Source organism: Cibotium barometz, chromosome 26 (genome assembly GCF_041138505.1).
Source record: "Cibotium barometz isolate CiBa-2024 chromosome 26, ASM4113850v1, whole genome shotgun sequence".
Lineage (NCBI taxonomy): Eukaryota > Viridiplantae > Streptophyta > Polypodiopsida > Cyatheales > Cibotiaceae > Cibotium > Cibotium barometz.
Window position 1 is genome coordinate 55,401,249 of NC_141071.1, and position 17,072 is coordinate 55,418,320.

Consider the following 17,072-nt stretch of genomic DNA (forward strand, 5'->3'; position numbering starts at 1 on the left):
GAACAAATGCCCCACGGCTAGTCCTAGAGTGTTCACACACCACTGCCCATGACACAGATGTCCTTCCAGGACCCAACTGGATGTTGCCACACCATAATTTGGTGGCTTACTCTTAATTTTAGGAGAATCTAGACCATCACCACTCTACACAACGGAGATCATCTAGACACGATATTAAAACCACCTTTCTCACACGTCTCATTAAAAGTCTAAGTTGTGTATGGTTTTGAAGGTCTTACCTGACACGATATTAAAACCCCCTATCACAGACATTTCATTAAAAGTCGAAGTTGTGTATGGTTTTGAAGAAAACATAATATTAAAAAGCAAATCCACTCCAAATCCAATATCTCATGCTAGGAAACTGATTCTCTCATGTAGCAACTACAAATATTCCATACAGGCATTTTCAAGTACAAAAAGGTCTCAATCTAACAATGAGACTGTCATGCCATAATCAAGTGTGCAGTGTCAGCATTTGCCACTACCAGCTCTGTAAAGAACTCACAACACGTTTTAACTCTTCAGGTTTAACTTCCTATCCATCTCCAAGGGGAAGACTTTGCCCCTGTGATTGAAAGTCATAAAGTCCAGGTTCTCAGACAGATGTGTAAGCCTGCATAAAGATGGCCACATTACTCTCTCTCTCTCTCTCTCTCTCTCTCTCTCTCTCTCTGTGCGTGTCTCTCTCTCTCTCTCTCTTGGCAGCTAGGTTTTCTTTTTCATGTTGTCTTGACATCCTTTCTATTCAGGGACCATATGTAACATTTTAGGTCTGGATTCTTTTCTGACTGAAACCCCTAGTTTGGCTGTTTTCCATGAGCCCTCCCCTTGATCCCTCTCACCATGCCCCCATCTCAATACTCTCCTTGATTGAGGTTTTATTACTAAAGGGATCTCTTTTCTCATGCCAAACTATATCTCCCTTGCTTCTGTTTCTAGCAAGCACAAGCAGTTTTAGGTGGATATGTTGCCAAGGAAAAATGACTAATTTAAAGCAACAAATTAAAATTGATAGTCAGAAATAGCTGGATTTTCCACAGCCGGCTGTTTGTACTTAGCCGGCACCCATTCCTCTCAAAAGAGGTTCTCATAAGGGTGACCTCACATTGGTGACATCAACCTTCTCCGTCTGGGCCTGCTCTGATTTTGACATCAGACGAAAGAGACAGAAGCCACAACTTAACTTCAGACACAAGTAAACATAAACCTTAAGACAGCAGTTAATAATCAATACAAGGAGCAAAGTGAGAAAAGGCTGTTGCAGCGCGCACATGCTGTATATCTGCCGTGAAACTGGAGCTGCTATTGTCTGCGGTTAGGAAAGCGGCTCGAATCACATAGGGCCTTAAAACTCCCCTTAGTATATGAAACCTATCTGCAAAGACTGGTCAAAAAACAAAACCATGTACTGCTGGCTGCAGCTGAATCAACGGTGCAAACTCAGCTTGGCCCTGCAAAACTGCTCTATTTGATGATTCTTTGGTCTGCATCTGTTTTTTCTCCAATGTGTCTCTTGCTGATGTTTCTATGGCTCATGTATGATGCCTCATGGTACATGTGAAACTTCCCAACACATCCTTCCCATGTACCCACCTTTTCTTCCTTTACAAAGGCTCATGTTAGGGCGCCTTTCAATGTGTTTTTAACTTTACGTAAGACATTCAGACTGTTAATATTAAATTGGCCACCTTACAACCCTTCGAAATGTCAAGTGGAAGATGTGCAAATAGGATAAATCTCATGCATACCTGTCTCCCTCCAAGTCAGGTAAAATAGGAAGGAACTGCCCTGGAACTCTTAATGCAGCCCAGATGCAGAGTACAAGGCTGACAAAAACTTCTACAAGCACCTGGATGTCAACATGACTACATCTTAATGTCTAAGAAAACCCTATCATACCCCCCAACATAAGAAGACAAACAGTGTGACAGAAATATACCTGAAAAGATGGCCAAATAAACTCTTCATCTCTGACCTTCAAAACACTGCGATCTGAAATTTTTTGAGATGTTAAAATAAATAATTTTCTAAGGCAAGACATAGCTAGATAAATAAAATGTGCATGATTAAGAAAATACTAAAGTGAATAGATAAGACCAAAACAGCAGCTTCATACATACAGCCCAAAAAAAAAAAACCATACCTCAAAAACTTAACAATTCATGACAACAGGAAACGCATCTAAACTGCACAGAACAGTGTCCCCTTGCATGTTATGATTGTGCCCCCCGCTCCCCCCCCAACAAAAGAAATGATCCTTCATTAGTCATAAAAGGAAACGTCCACAAAAGCAAACTACAAAACAGCTCTCAAGTGGAGCAACAAAGTACATCCCTCAAGTGAGATACAAGCAGAGAGGGAGAAGGAGGGGTTCCCTCCCCCTCTGGCTGCTCTTGGAGGGAGGCAAAAAGCCCCAGTAGGGACCTGTTGTGCCTGTTCGCCAGTGGACAGGGCCCATGGAAAAGAAGGGACCCTGACTCCATGTGAGTAGAAACACTGCACGTCCCCTGTTGCATCCTGTCGGAATCACTGTGAGGCGCTCTCATCTCCCTCGAAGGGTGTGTATCTGGAACCGTCAATGCCATCGCAGCGTTTGGCACGCCAAATATGCCACACGGGGATGCTGATGATGAGTTCCTAGCGCTAGCCCAGCCGAGCCTTGGGTGCCCACGAGGACACTAACACTACCGATGCCAAGACGTCCAATATACATACCATCATAAGGCCAGATGAATCTGAACTTACGAATAAGTTTAAAAGAAAGAAGAAAATAGACAAATACATAACTAAATCACACACACACAAATTCTTTATTGAACCACAACAAAAAAATTTCTAACAAACAAGCTAAATAAAATTTTAATGACTAATTAGCAAAAACAACTTTAAATGACTAATTCACTAAAACAAAACAAGCAAAGATCAGAATACAAAAAGTGTGAACTTTACCTCAAAGATTGTCCAAACATGAAGTATAAGACCATCAACTTCATCATGCATGGCATAGACCAGATGCTACGACATCCCTACTCTCGTCATCAGTGCCCAAGAGTAGGTGCAAGTTTACATATATAAAAAATTTGTCCAAACCAAGAAGACAATTTTTATACACAGACCAACGAGCTGAGTTTCTATCACCTCTCTAGAGGTGAAGGGCAGACTCAGCCATGATGAAGGCTACCACTTACAACTAGACTAGCAAAAACAAATCACTTCCCTATTAAAGCAATGATTAAGCAAGACTAGAAGAAATGATAAATAACAACTAAGAGCTAAAATGATCTAAACAAAAAATGGGCTTTTAAGCTCCCAATTTTTGTGATCTATCGATGCCGAGACGTCCATTATCTAGAAGTGTGAGAGCTGAAGAGCACCATTGCCATCCTCCTTGTAACGGAGCGTTGCTCCGGACTCTGTAACCTAGATCCCTGCACTCCACATGACAAAAGGGGAGGTGCCAACCATACTACTTTACTTCTAAACCTGCCAGCCTGCATTCAATCTTTTTATAATTGTCAAATTGAGAAAATCAACGGGGCACACACCGAGTTCAAAGAGAAACTATATGACCTCAAGACTCAAGAGCTGTCACAGACGAGCACGTATACAGAAACTATTTGCCAAGACACAACATACATACAACATCTTTCACATCATAAGCATGTTCCAATACGTCTGTCACAAATATCAAGAACATTTACATCTTGTAAACACCAAAAGATAACCTTGCACATGACACAACACTAGGGACTGAATTTGGGCCAGCTCTTCCCCGAGGTATCTGCTGCAGTGATAGACTCAACCACGTGTCCAAGAGATAAAGATATAGAGAGAGAGGGGAGAGAGAGAAGGAAATTGCACAGTACAGCACACAGCGGGGAACAGGCTCCGCCCCCTTTCAGGAATTTTATTCAGGAACAATCTACGCGCACATTGGCCATGCTCAATACACTCAATGAATACAAAACAAACAGATATGCCGATGTAGGATATCCAAGTCGATGTCGATGTCGATGTCGATGTCGATGTCGATGTCGAGGCACGAGATCTCTGATGCCAGGCACACCACGGGGATGACCCACAAGTATCTCTCACCGGCCTAGTACCAGATCTAATATCCAAATCCAAATCCAATGAATCCAAGTTCAATGAATCCAAATCTAAATCCAATGAATCCAAGACCAAGTCCAGATCCAAATCCAAATCCAAGTCCAAGTCCAGATCCAAGTCCAAGTCCCAATCCAAGAATCAGTAATCTCCACAACTCCTATAGCCTTGTCAATAATAAAGAAAACTATGGAAAAACTCTTTCTGGCAAGAAAACTGATATAAAACCTGTTTTAATGGTTTTCGGGCGATAAAAACCTCCAAAAAGTAGTTTTTGGAGCAATTTTAGGGTTTCTGAAATTTTCAGTCCATACAGCTCTGTGCAGTCGTACGAACAGATGATGACATGGCACTACAACCAATGAAGGTGCTCTGGAATCAACGGGCAACAATGAAAAACTCCATGGTTTGGCTCATGATCAAGACGATGATTTCCAAGCTTCAACAGAGATGGCAACACCTTAAAGATGAAGAGGTTGTTCTCCAACTTGATGCTCAAGAGAGGCTCATGCTTCTTTTATACTTGAAGGGGGGCCTACTTTTTGCCAAAAGCTTATCCATGCTTTGCTTTTGCCTTTTTACTCTTTGCTTTTCAATAATAAAATATTACTCAACTTTTGTCAAAGTTATTTAGCTTTTGTTTTTCTAACTTCACGGCCTTGCTTTTTGGCCCTGGAGCTGCTTTTGGAAAAGTGGCTTTTAGCTTTTTGGTCCCGATTACCTTGGGGCACCTGTCAGGCTCACCCCATGATCACACCCTCTAGCTTAAAGCTGTCCACACAGCTGTTTGCACAACCAGCTATGTTTCAAGCTTTCTGGCCACCCGTAGGTTTCACCAGATCATACATAAGACCACCATGCTTGCTTGGAACAACATCCTCTCTGTCTTCATGACTGAATACAGCCTGCATACTGTCCAGACAGTCCCAAAACAGTCCCGGACAGCCCTCTGGCCAATTCGTTTAGCAACCTGTGGGCAGCGTAGTTGCCAAGCAAATCCTGTATTTATTCTAGCCTGTGAAACTCTTGATATCCCACCCTATATTATGCTGAAAATAGTTCAGCCAACCTGTAGAGGAGGAGAAAGTGTCGACCAGCTCTATGTTAGCCTCCTGTGCACTCAGCCAGCCCCAAAAAGATAAATAAGACCTATTGACCAGCTCTCAGAGACTCTATGAGCAAACCGACCAGCAATAAGCAAGCAGAAGAGATAGTCGACCAGCCCTGTAGCACCCTGGGTGCAAGTCGACCAACCCTAGACCATCCTCTGTACAAGTCTGCCAGCCCATGTGCTCTCTCCAGGTGAAGTCGCCACGCCAAAACTTGCCCTGGAAGTCTATAGAATCATATGTGTGGCCTGCCTTGTCCAGCACACTAGGGTTTCCTAGAAAAGCAACTCGTGGGCTTCAAAAATATCTCCCCAGCCTCTTTTAGCAACTCATGGGATTTAAACCATATGCCCGGTTGCCCATCACTCCTAATAATTGGCCTCGGTACATTATTATAGTCCACCCTGATGTGAACCCACTTATAACTTATAAGTTTGTCCACCGAGATTTTAATGAGTTTGAACCTATAACCATAAACTTTAGTAAACAAGGCAAAAATATTTAAAGAGTTAAGTGTGCATACTTACCACCTACAAAAACACACAAAATCACCGCCTTAGTCCCAAACAAGTGTGCATACACGCATCCACAGGGTGTCCAGGTGTCCCCAATGCCCATGGACATTCACAGGCGAAATACCAAGCAATGTCGAGGCAACAAAACAAGTCACACATGCAAGTGCATTTCACAGGCATATGCTTGTGCACAATAATTTGGATTAAATCTCCCAACTTTTGTATGATTTCTCTGGTTCCATGCGAGCATGCCAACAGAACACAGCCTCTGAGAGGAGTAACCATAAAACTCTCATGATCAAGATAGCCCTGTATGTGAATGCGGAGCTTGCCAATAATTGGCGTTACGTCAACTCCGATACCACTATTTTTTTATCTTTTTTTTTGGCTGAATTTCTCGACCAAAAGGCAAAGCTCCGATACCACTATAACATGCGAAAGCTTACAAACAAAGATTATACTTTGATAAATACTTTTAGCCCTTGGTTCTTAACGATGAATAGCAAAATGTAGAGAAGATAAGAGTGCAGAGAGAAGGGAAGACAAACACAGTATTGAGTCCCAAATACCCTCTGAAGGGCCCCACCATGTATGGTGTATTTGCTTTATTGAATGAGTAGAATGGCAATAGCTTGGTTGTAAATATCCTAGATTGAATTGACTTAAACTTGGATAGCTCCCTTCGCTAAGATACCTTTCAACCTCAAGACTAATCCCTTGATCTACACCTTTCCACCTTGCTTTGGCCCTTCACTTGGCTTGTCTACAGCCTAGACTTTCAACACTTGCAGAGAATGAGATGATTTATGCCTCTTGCTGCCCATCGCTTATCTATGACCCAAGAATGCTAGTCGGTTTGCCCAACCTGTTGTCGGCCTGTTGAATCAGCCCACAACCTGAATATGCAACATTAGAGGTCGTGCTTTTCCCACGTGAGCAAATGTGTTGGCCGGCAGGATAATATGTTGGCCCGACTATGCTTATGGGCCCAACATGGTAACATGGCTGTGCTAAGTGCAAGGGGTAGCCTAAGCACTAGGTGACTCTTGGACAGCCTTTCCATGGCTGTCCCTGAGACAGACCTGTCAAAGGGCAACGGAAAGATGTAGACGAATGACAAAAACGTTGAAGCTCCAAGAGAGAGAGACGAGAGAAAACAGCAAAACACTGATGTACTAATCTCAAGAAAAGAGTGGATACAACCAGCCTGTAGGCGAGGAGTGGACTCTATAGGCGGAGGGCTGAAGGTGCTCACCAAGAATAATCAAGAAATGATGATGAAAATAGGCGAAATACTCCATAAAATGGGTGGGCAACCAACATCAAAGGCCCATAAAATAGGGGAAAATATGGGGAATGCCTGAGCATAGAAATGTCTCCCATAAACACCAGAAAAGCCACCAACAGGAGATGATATATGCTAATACCCCCTCTCAGGTCCTGGGGGCGGGCCAAGACCCAAGGAGCTGCCATGAATGCCGATGGATGACTGAGATAATCCTTTGGTGAATAAGTCTGCAGTGTTGTCCTGGGCAGGACAATATTCAAGGACAATGTCTCCCTCCAAGATCCGCTCCCGCACAAAGTGGTACTAGAGTCTAGATCTCTATATGCTTGGTCCGTGCATGAAATACCGGATTCTTAGCAATAGCCAAGCAACTCTGGATATCGCATGAGATAAGGGTAGGCTGTTGCCTTCTAGAAAAGGTGAAATACACCAAAACTGTCCCCTATGGGACCCCTAAAGACTCACACCCCTAGTGGGAGTGAATGATTAAAACAATGAGCAAGGGGCCTATTTATAGCCCTTGAAATACATGGGGAACTGGCCGACTGCTGGTCGGCCAGTCATAATGCTTTAAATGCTTATAAATTGGTCTTCCTCCTTGTGCCGCTGCTGCCCTTATCTGCTGGTTTAGCCGACCATGTCTATGGGCAGCCGACACCTCCTGTCCTGCAGCCGACACACTTCTGGCACTGCTGATGTCAGCCGACGGTACTTCCTGGCAGCCAGCCGACTGCATCACCCCTCCATCATCCCAGTTTGTCTTGCTCTAAGTCAACCACAGATGCTACACCTGAGGTTCCTAAATTCTGGTTCTTCTCTTTATCTGGCTGCCTCTTCTGGATCTAGTCCTGAGAATGCATGGCATCTATGATGCACATGACATCCCCCTCTGCTAAACTTGAAGACGGGATTCCAACCTACTCTCTTGGATGACTATCATCATCCCAATCCTGTCCCGAAGTCCCTCTGTCATCATCCATCCCTGGCAACCCTTTTTCTCTGAAAATCCGGTCTGTTCTCCAAACCACTCTGTCTCAGACGAAGATCTATGCATCTGGTTTTATCAAGTCCACAATCCGTTCCTGCCGTGACTCTGAACACTGTCTTGGTCTTCATTCCTGGAACTGAGTCTGGCACTCTCACATCACCCTTGGAGGATAGACCTCCCTTGGGACCGTTTCCTGAGAACCTATCTGGCTCACGGATCTGCCATCCCCATCTGGCACTGTGGAACACCACCAACAAACCTCCTAGGAGTTCTTTCCGATCTGTGTTCCTTGCCTTGGGCTTCGTATCCATGTACTTTCCTGTACCTTGGACCTGTACACCATCATCTGGGACTGAATCAGCGTTTAGCTTTGCTGAGCCTGATGCTCTAATACCAATGTAACACGCGGAAGCTCTGGGAGTCTTCTTTCAGCCCTAAACACTCTTGGAAAACCATCTGATGTAAAAACGCAGATATAGAGAGAGAGAGTAGAGAGAGAGAGAGAAGTGCTGGAAATTCAGTATATTATATGGTACAAAAAGGTACTTGTCTGCAGCCCTAGGCTGCCTTCTAGAAAAGGTGAAATACACCAAAATTGTCCCCTATGGGACCCCTAAAGACTCACACCCCTAGTGGGAGTGAATGATTAAAACAATGAGCAAGGGGCCTATTTATAGCCCTTGGAATACATGGGGAACTGGCCGACTGCTGGTCGGCCAGTCATAATGCTTTAAATGCTTATAAATTCGTCTTCCTCCTTGCGCCTGTTGCTGCCCTTATCTGCTGGTTTAGCTGACCATGTCTATGGGCAGCCGACACCTCCTGTCCTGCAGCCGACACACTTCTGGCACTGATGTCAGCCGACAGTACTTCCTGGCAACCAGCCGACTGCATCACCCCTCCATGATCCCAGTTTGTCCTGCTCCAAGTCAACCACAGATGCTACACCTGAGGTTCCTAAATTCTGGTTCTTCTCTTTGTCTGGCTGCCTCTTCTGGATCTAGTCCTGAGAATGTCCATGGCATCTATGATGCACATGACAGTTCTTCAGGCTGGGAAGGAGATATCTTCAGAGGACATGGCCATCACTTTGCTATCTCATCTGACCTCTCATTATTCAACTTTCTACTCTTCTTTGATCACCAGTGGGAGGCTTAGCACCATCACATGGGAGGAGCTTGTGCCTATGGTCTTGGACCAGGAAGAGCGTTTTACGAACCCTCCACAAGGCGGAGGTTCTGAGGCCTTGACTAGCCAGTGGTCGAAAGGCCGTAACAACAACAATAATAAGGGAAGTCTTCATCGGAGAAGTCTTCTGAGAAGAAGCCCGATTCAGAGCGTGATGCTTTGAAATCCGAGTGGACTTGTAACAATTGTGGCAAGAAAGGCCACTATTGGAGGAAATATCATAAGCGGAGTACCAAGAAGAGTACTGATTCTTCAGCTGCAACTGCCAAGACTCCAGCTTTTGTGCACTTGGAGATTATGGACATAGATGCTTCATCTTCTTCGAGCAGGCAGGCAGTTGGTTTCACCATTATGGATTCTCGGGAGTGGATTCTCGATAGTGGTGCTTCCAGGCACATGACTCCTTCCCGAGAGTTACTACAGGATCTTAAACAACAGTCAGGTCACATTTTCATTGACAACAATTCCACTATCCCGATTCACAGTGTGTCATGTGCACAGTGGGTATCTACCGTGTGCTATACGCATGCAAGACTAGTTTTGAGGCTTGGGGAAGCTTGGAACTAGGCAGGCTGATTGACGAGCTGAGTTAGGGAAATACTAACGGGCGGGCACCCAAGTGTGGACGCCCGATGACCGGCCAAGAGCCTATAAAAGGGTGGCCAAGGTTAGTTATTGTATGATAGAGAGTCTCGTGAGTTTGTGAGAGCTCTATGGTCTTGGAGCCTGGATCTAGTGCAGACGTGCACCTGCTTTATGCAGCCGAGGCCAGTAGCAATCTCGAGGCCCGCGAGGGCAACTTCGTGGCGGTATGGGACGTCGCGAGGAGGAGATTGGTCGGTACGTCAACCTAGTTAGCTCAGCTCGTGGCTCGGTGGGGACAGCCAAGACTGTGGGCTCGCCCACGGCTGTCATGGTTGGGAGGTGAGTCAGGCCTGCACCCCCTTGCTTGTTTGTTTGTTCGTTTGTTGCAGGATTCGAGTTTCGAACCAAGATCGATCACGAGGGGATCCGTGGGGATTTGCCAGTGGTATCAGAGCATACCTCGTGAACGAGCAAGTCGGTAGGTAGAGAAGAAGAGGTCGAAGAACGGTATGTGTTAAAAAAAACTTGCTGTTTTTCTGTGCATATTGCAGTTTTCAGATTAGTATGTGTTTTTTCTTCATCAAAGAACCCCATGTTGATGGGAGGTGGTAGTGTAATAGGGTTGATTGCTTTTGCAAAGAAGAGGCATGTTTGTTGTGCAGTTGTATAACCTGCAGGGAGAGAAACAGAAAAAAAAAATAACGCATGTTGCTTTTCGTTGTTTTTTGGCGCATGAGAGAGAGAGCGAGAGAAGAGCTAGCAAGTCAGGTTCTGTTGACATGGCAGGCACGCAGGTAAGTTGCAGGCGGGCGGGTGCGTCACCTAGCGGACTAGGCCTGTAGGTAGGCGGGCGGCCAAGCCTGCCAAGCCAGGCGGCTTGTGCAGCCAGCCAGGCAGTGCCTAGGCCAGGCCTACACAGCCAACGCAAGCAGCGCCCAGGCCCATGTTGCCAGTGGCCGTGCTGCCCAAGCCCACGCCGACTGGCGTAGGCGCACACGCAGGATGGTGCGTTGATTCTGGCGCCGGCAGCAGGGACGACAGCAGCGATGGCCAGCACTCCACGTCAGCAGCAAGCGCCGGCTAATCCAGGAGGTTGAGAAAAAAAAACACGCAAGGAAAGCATTCGTTTTAGTGCTTTCGTTTTTTTTTTTTTAGGGGAGTTTAAATTTTTTTCTAAAGGTTTAAAAATCCTCTCCTCTCTAAGGTTTCCAAGGTGTTTACTTTTTTTTAGAAAAGAGAATATATATATCCATATATATATATATATATATATTTATTCACCAAAAAAAAAACACACAAAAGCTAAAGCAAAAGCTAAGCATAGCTTTTCGAGATTTTTTTTGGCTTTTGGGAAACCTTTATAAACCCCTCACATGGGCTTCTTGCCACACATCTCTCGAATTCTCAAGTTCTCGAGTTTTCAAGCTCTCAAGCTCTCGAGTTCGCTCGCACTTTCATTGTGCAAAGATCGAATTTTCTCTCCACGTACCCTCTTCACGATGTTGACCCAAGAATCAGAGTTGGAGCCCCTCGTGGAACGCGAAGGCTTGCCGGCTAGGAAGGAACCAATGCCGATCTTTTTGACGATTTTGTGTCAAAATCAGATTTCCAAGAGTTCAAAGTAGCTCTAGAAGCTTCTTCGTCGGAACGTCAGGCACAAATCGCAGCCCAGATGCAGGCTTTGCAGAACTCCATCGCTCTCTTGACCACTACCCTCTCTACTTTCTCGGGTGTGGATACCTTGGCTTCAGCTTTAGGCCCCAACATTACTCCGGAACCGTTCGGGGGCGAGCAAAAGCAGCGAACCAAGGAGATCGTGGACACTTGGCTACATAAGTGGCAAGTTCACTTTCAGTTTCATCCATATGATGATGGAAAGAAGATACAGTTAGCAGCAGGTTTCCTGTCCGGCAAAGCTTTGCTTTGGTGGAAGGAACTGAACCCTAAGCCAACGACTTGGGCACAATTTGAAGACATTTTCAAGAAAGAATTCCTCAAGAAAGAGGATGATTACGATGTTGTTGCCCGGTTTTCAGCTTTGACCATGACCTCGCAGCACCTCACTTATGAGGTCTACCTCCAGAAGTTTCGTGAAAGCTACAAAGATGGATCCCACTACTCTTTTGGGTTTTTTCGTAGCTGGTTTACCCGACTCGTACCGTTTACAGGTTAAAAATAACAAATGTAAAACTTTGGACGAGGCCATTCATTCAGCTCGTATCTATGATGATACAATGGTCTCTTCCAAGTCGAAACCCGTTACCAAGCAGGGGAACAAGCATAAAAGAAAGTTCTCCGCACCTATGGCTAACACGAATGAAGGCAAGTCTTCGGACCAACCTTCGAAGAGTTCAAGTTCGACACCAGCGAAGAAGAAACGACTCCTTCGGGCTTTGAAGCTCAAGAAGGAAGGACGTTGTTTTATCTGCGAAGAAAAAGGACATGCGTAACGAGTGCCCAAAGCAAAAGGGTACCAAGTCAAACGCAGGACCCAAGCCAAAGACAGCTAACCAGTTGTCTTTGACAGGTAAGTCAATTACTGTACTTTCTCGCCCTAGTACTTGTTCTGATTGTCTGTTCAATTCTAAGGTATTTGGCATGCATGATCTTCTCCGAGTTTATGGAGAAGTGAATGGCCATAAAATTCACATTCTTTTAGACCCTCGCAGTTCGCATAACTTTGTTAACTACAAACTTGTGCAAAAATTGAGTCTTGATACGACACTCAGCGACCATACCTATGAGGTACGTCTACCTGCGGGCAGACAAGTTTGGGATCGCAAGGTGGAGATGCTTCCAATCCAGATTCAGGACTACAAAGACACTCTGGAATGCTATGTTATGCATCTGGAAAATGTAGACTTGTTATTAGGGATTGAGTGGTTTAAGACTCTTGACGTCCAGATAGATTGGTCTAGTCATATTTTTTCTTTTCAGCATAGGGACACCAAGTATAGTATTTTAGGTGATTGTATTCATCCCTCTCGGGGACCTCTTGTAAATACTATTGATTTTGGAAATATAATGGATTCTTCTTTGTATACCGCTTTCCATTGTGTCTTGATTCCACTTTCTTCTTTTCTCATCCCTTCCATGGATGTGAATGAATTAAGTGTGTTTGAAAGCAAAGAATTACAGAAGATACTTGATTCGTTTCAAGATGTATTTCCTAAGGAATTGCCATTAGGTTTACCACTTGAACGGGCAGTAGATCATCGTATTGACTTGATCCCTGGTGCTCATCCTGTGAGTATTCCACCTTATAGGATGAGCCAAGCTGAGGAAGATGAGTTGGCTAAACAACTCGAAGATTATTTGAGGATGGGCCAGATCCGTCCAAGTAAATCACCTTGGGGTGCACCTGTGTTGCTTAGGAGAAAGAAGAACAATACTTGGAGAATGTGTATAGATTACAAAAGATTGAACAAGCTGACAATTAAGAACCGTTATCCTCTCCCTAGATCAGATGACCTAATTGACCGGTTAGCAGGAGCGAAATATTTCACGAAGATAGATTTACGTACTGGCTATCACCACATACGTATTCATGAAAGGCATGTCGAAAGAACCGCCTTTCGGACTAGGTATGGCCATTACGAGTTTCTCGTATTACCTTTTGGGTTAACCAATGCTCCAGCCACTTTCCAGCAAATGATGAACGATCTTTTTCGTGAACATTTGGGAAAATTTGTGGTGGTGTTCCTCGATGATATTTTGATATATAGCCGTACTATCGAGGATCATGTTAGACACCTCACGATTGTCTTATCTATTTTAAGACAGAATCGACTATATGCTAAATTGAGTAAATGTGAGTTCTTTATGACCGCCATCATTTACTTGGGACACAAGATCACTAGAGATGGATTAAGCATTGACTATGACTGAGTTCAGAAGGTTTTAGACTGGCCTATACCACGAACAGTGAAACAACTTCGTTCTTTTCTCGGTTTTGTTGTTTTTCTTCGAAAATCTGTACGGGAGTACTCTCAGCTCACACTACCGATGACCGACTTATTGAAAGGTCGTGGACGTAAGTCCAATCAGCCTATCACTTGGAATAACGATTTGGATATAGCCTTCAGACTTTTGAAAGATAAAGTCAAGGAAGCACCTATCTTAGCATTGCCTGATCCTAGTCGGCCATATGTTCTTGAAACTGATGCCAGTGACTATGCTATCGAGGCTGCTTTATTTCAAGATGGTAGACCGGTTGCTTTTGAAAGTAAAAAGCTAGACGACACTCAATCTCGTTGGCCAACCCTTGAGAAGGAGCTTTATGCTGTGATTCATGCTCTCAAGGTTTGGAGACATTATTTATATGGCTCCAAGTTTGTGGTATTGACTGATCATCAGTCAATCAAGTATGTGTGTGATGCGGATGATTTGAGAGGTACGAAAGCTCATTGGGCAGAGTTAATGCAAGATTTTGATTTTGAGATCCGTTATCGGAAAGGGTCCATGAATAATATTGCAGATGCGCTTAGTCGGATTAGAGAGGTGAATACTTTGTCGTTCACCGAGATTTCTACTGACTTATTTCAGTCATTGAGAGGGCTTTGCAGGACTGATAGTTATTTTGGTCCATTTTGGCAGAAGATCCAGGACGGGAGCTCATTGATTGACCAAGACTAGGTGAGGGGAGTATGTCATGTGCACAGTGGGTATCTACCGTGTGCTATACGCATGCAAGACTAGTTTCGAGGCTTGGGGAAGCTTGAAACTAGGCAGGCTGATTGACGAGCTGAGTTAGGGAAATACTAATGGGCGGGCACCCAAGTATGGACGGGCGGGCGGCCAAGTGTGGACGCCCGATGACCGGCCAAGAGCCTATAAAAGGGTGGCCAAGGTTAGTTATTGTATGACAGAGAGTCTCGCCAGTTTGTGAGAGCTCTATGGTCTTGGAGCCTGGATCTAGTGCAGACGTGCACCTGCTTTATGCAGCCGAGGCCAACAGCAATCTCGAGGCCCGCGCGGGCAGCTTTGTGGCGGTATGGGACGTCGCGAGGAGGAGATTGGTCGGTACGTCAACCTAGTTAGCTCAGCTCGTGGCTCAGTGGGGACAGCCAAGACTATGGGCTCGCCCACGGCTGTCATGGTTGGGAGGTGAGTCAGGCCTGCACCCCCTTGCTTGTTTGTTTGTTCGTTTGTTGCAGGATTCGAGTTTCGAACCAAGATCGATCACGAGGGGATCCGTGGGGATTTGACACAGTGAGGACATGATGGAGATTATTCCCAATGGCAAAGGGAGGAAACATTCCTCTCGTGTTCTTTACGTCCCAGCACTTGGTTTTCATCTTTTGTCAGTGCATGAGGTTTGCAAGAGAGAATGGGATCTATAAACCCTCAGCACTCTCTTCTCTAACAGGCACTCAAATCGATGATTTGTGGCATTTCCGTTTTGGCCACTTGATCACCGATGGATCCGAACACCAAACTTACACTGAAGTACGTATGTTGAATAAAAAAGTGCATAGGTATGTGAAATGAAGGCTTACACATACAAGCGGAGTGCATGAGAACTCTACATCATGATCTAAAGTTAAGCACCATGGGATGCAATGCATATATATACATGGTGGTATATAGTCATATATCAAAAAGATTGCAAGTGTCACTAGCCTCGGCATTTCCCTGTTTTTCATAAGTGAGCGGGCTTTAAACACCCAAAAGATATGGATGTGGATTAATCCAATACAAGAACCACAACGCTCGTGACAGATCTTTGAGACATTTTACATGGAAACACGCTCTTTTATGGTGGTTCACACTCACAATTTTTTAATTGGGCACCTCGTCTTTAAAAGCATATTATAAGATGGCCACCCAACTTTTAATGCAATGTGAAACAGATTACTGACAAGGGTGGAGATTTTGGATATTTTGCAATTGGGACAACTGTGTATGCATTAGCTTGACAAGTGGCATTATGAGGTGTGGACACACATTTAAAGCAAGTGTGTATTAGCTTGACAAGCGGCATTTAAAGATGTAGACATATCTGGAGCAAGTTTGTGTGTAAAACCTATATTTGGCAGCTCTTCTCTCTCTTTTGAGAGCTCTCTCTCCATGGATGGGCTCTCTACACACTCCAACAGGCTGAAAACCAGAAATCAGCCCTCTCCATTTCCTCTCAAGATCGTCATTCTTGATCCCTGCTACGTACACGCAGTGGTGCTGCCATTCTATAGTGACAAACTTGTTGTTTGGCCTCTATACTTGCTATACCAGCCTCTGTACCTGCTATAGCAGCCCATGAACCTATTGTCCGGACTAAACCCATCCCATTACACTCTTCGCTTCTGTGTAAGATCTTGCTCTAGAATTAAAAAGCTACTCATTTGAATCTGCTAAAGGCCAAAACGCTGAAGAAGTGCTTACACTGTATGGTGGAGAAAGCCGCGTGGCCAAGGACGAGCAGACCCACCGTGCCAATCAGGAAATCGATCCCCATCGCTACTCTCTTCCGAGGGAAAGACAAAACACGGTCTAAGTTTTGACACGAAGGGGAAGAAAGACCTCTTACAAAAGAGGGCAACTATTGTACAATTTGACTCTCCACCTTGACTCTATAGGGCTGCCAAAAAAGATGGCATTTGCATTTGGATTTATGTTAAATATATTATGTGAGATTTTCAAGAATAAGTGTTATTCTAAGGTTTCATTTTAGTATAGCTTAGAAAAGTCAATGAAATGATATGCTTTTTATTTATATGCATTCACCTTTCCATGTCCTTTCTATTTAAGGCAATAAAATGATGACTCCCTATATCCATTACATATTAACCATGGACAACCAAGGCACAAGGAAAGGAGAGAAAAAAGAAATCCTGGATTTCTAAAAAATAAGAGGAAAAATCCCTTCAATTGACCCTTTGTATTCCGGCTTCCATTCCTACGTTTCGCTTCTTAATGTCTTTTACATACTGCAGCAACGTGTGGGTTGAGTACTAGTGCTTTCTATTTGCATGCAGCAACGTGTGGGTTGAGTACTAGTGCTTTCTATTTGCTTGATCTATTCAAATAAATTATGGCCAGACATTCAGTATAGTGTCACCACTTTCAAAATTCATGCATTGCCCAAGAACTACATATTGGTAGATAGTTAAACGTATCTTTAGATACTTGCAAGGCACTCAAGATCTTGGATTGTTCTATACCAAGGGAGATGATTTAAAACTATAAGCCTTCGATGATTTTGATTGGGCAAGCAATTATGATACATGACAATCGACATCTAGAAACTATTTCTTTCTTGGCAATTTGTGCATATCTTAAGAAAGAAACAA

General features: G+C 44.3%; 1 protein-coding gene across 1 annotated transcript; it reads right to left on the reverse strand.

The window, feature by feature from the left end:
- Positions 1–299: 299 nt before the first annotated feature.
- On the reverse strand, positions 300–16,353 carry LOC147624117 (membrane magnesium transporter-like). The gene is made up of 4 exons (XM_086820780.1): positions 16,165–16,353; positions 1,943–1,995; positions 1,752–1,852; positions 300–616 (listed from the first exon to the last, which is right to left on the reverse strand). Exons 1-4 carry the CDS (start codon positions 16,235–16,237, stop codon positions 517–519), a joined length of 327 nt encoding a protein of 108 aa, XP_086676906.1. The 5' UTR covers positions 16,238–16,353; the 3' UTR covers positions 300–516.
- Between the last annotated feature and the right edge of the window lie 719 nt (positions 16,354–17,072).

What these genes read in the sequence shown, in the direction of transcription:
- LOC147624117 (XM_086820780.1), bottom strand. Translation starts at nt 16,237, where the DNA reads ATGGGGATCGATTTCCTGATTGGCACGGTGGGTCTGCTCGTCCTTGGC. An exon ending in TTATTTGGCCATCTTTTCAG is followed by an intron (nt 1,853 to 1,942) that starts GTATATTTCTGT and finishes GTTGACATCCAG; the next exon opens with GTGCTTGTAGAAGTTTTTGT. An exon ending in CCTGACTTGGAGGGAGACAG is followed by an intron (nt 617 to 1,751) that starts GTATGCATGAGA and finishes ATCTTTATGCAG; the next exon opens with GCTTACACATCTGTCTGAGA.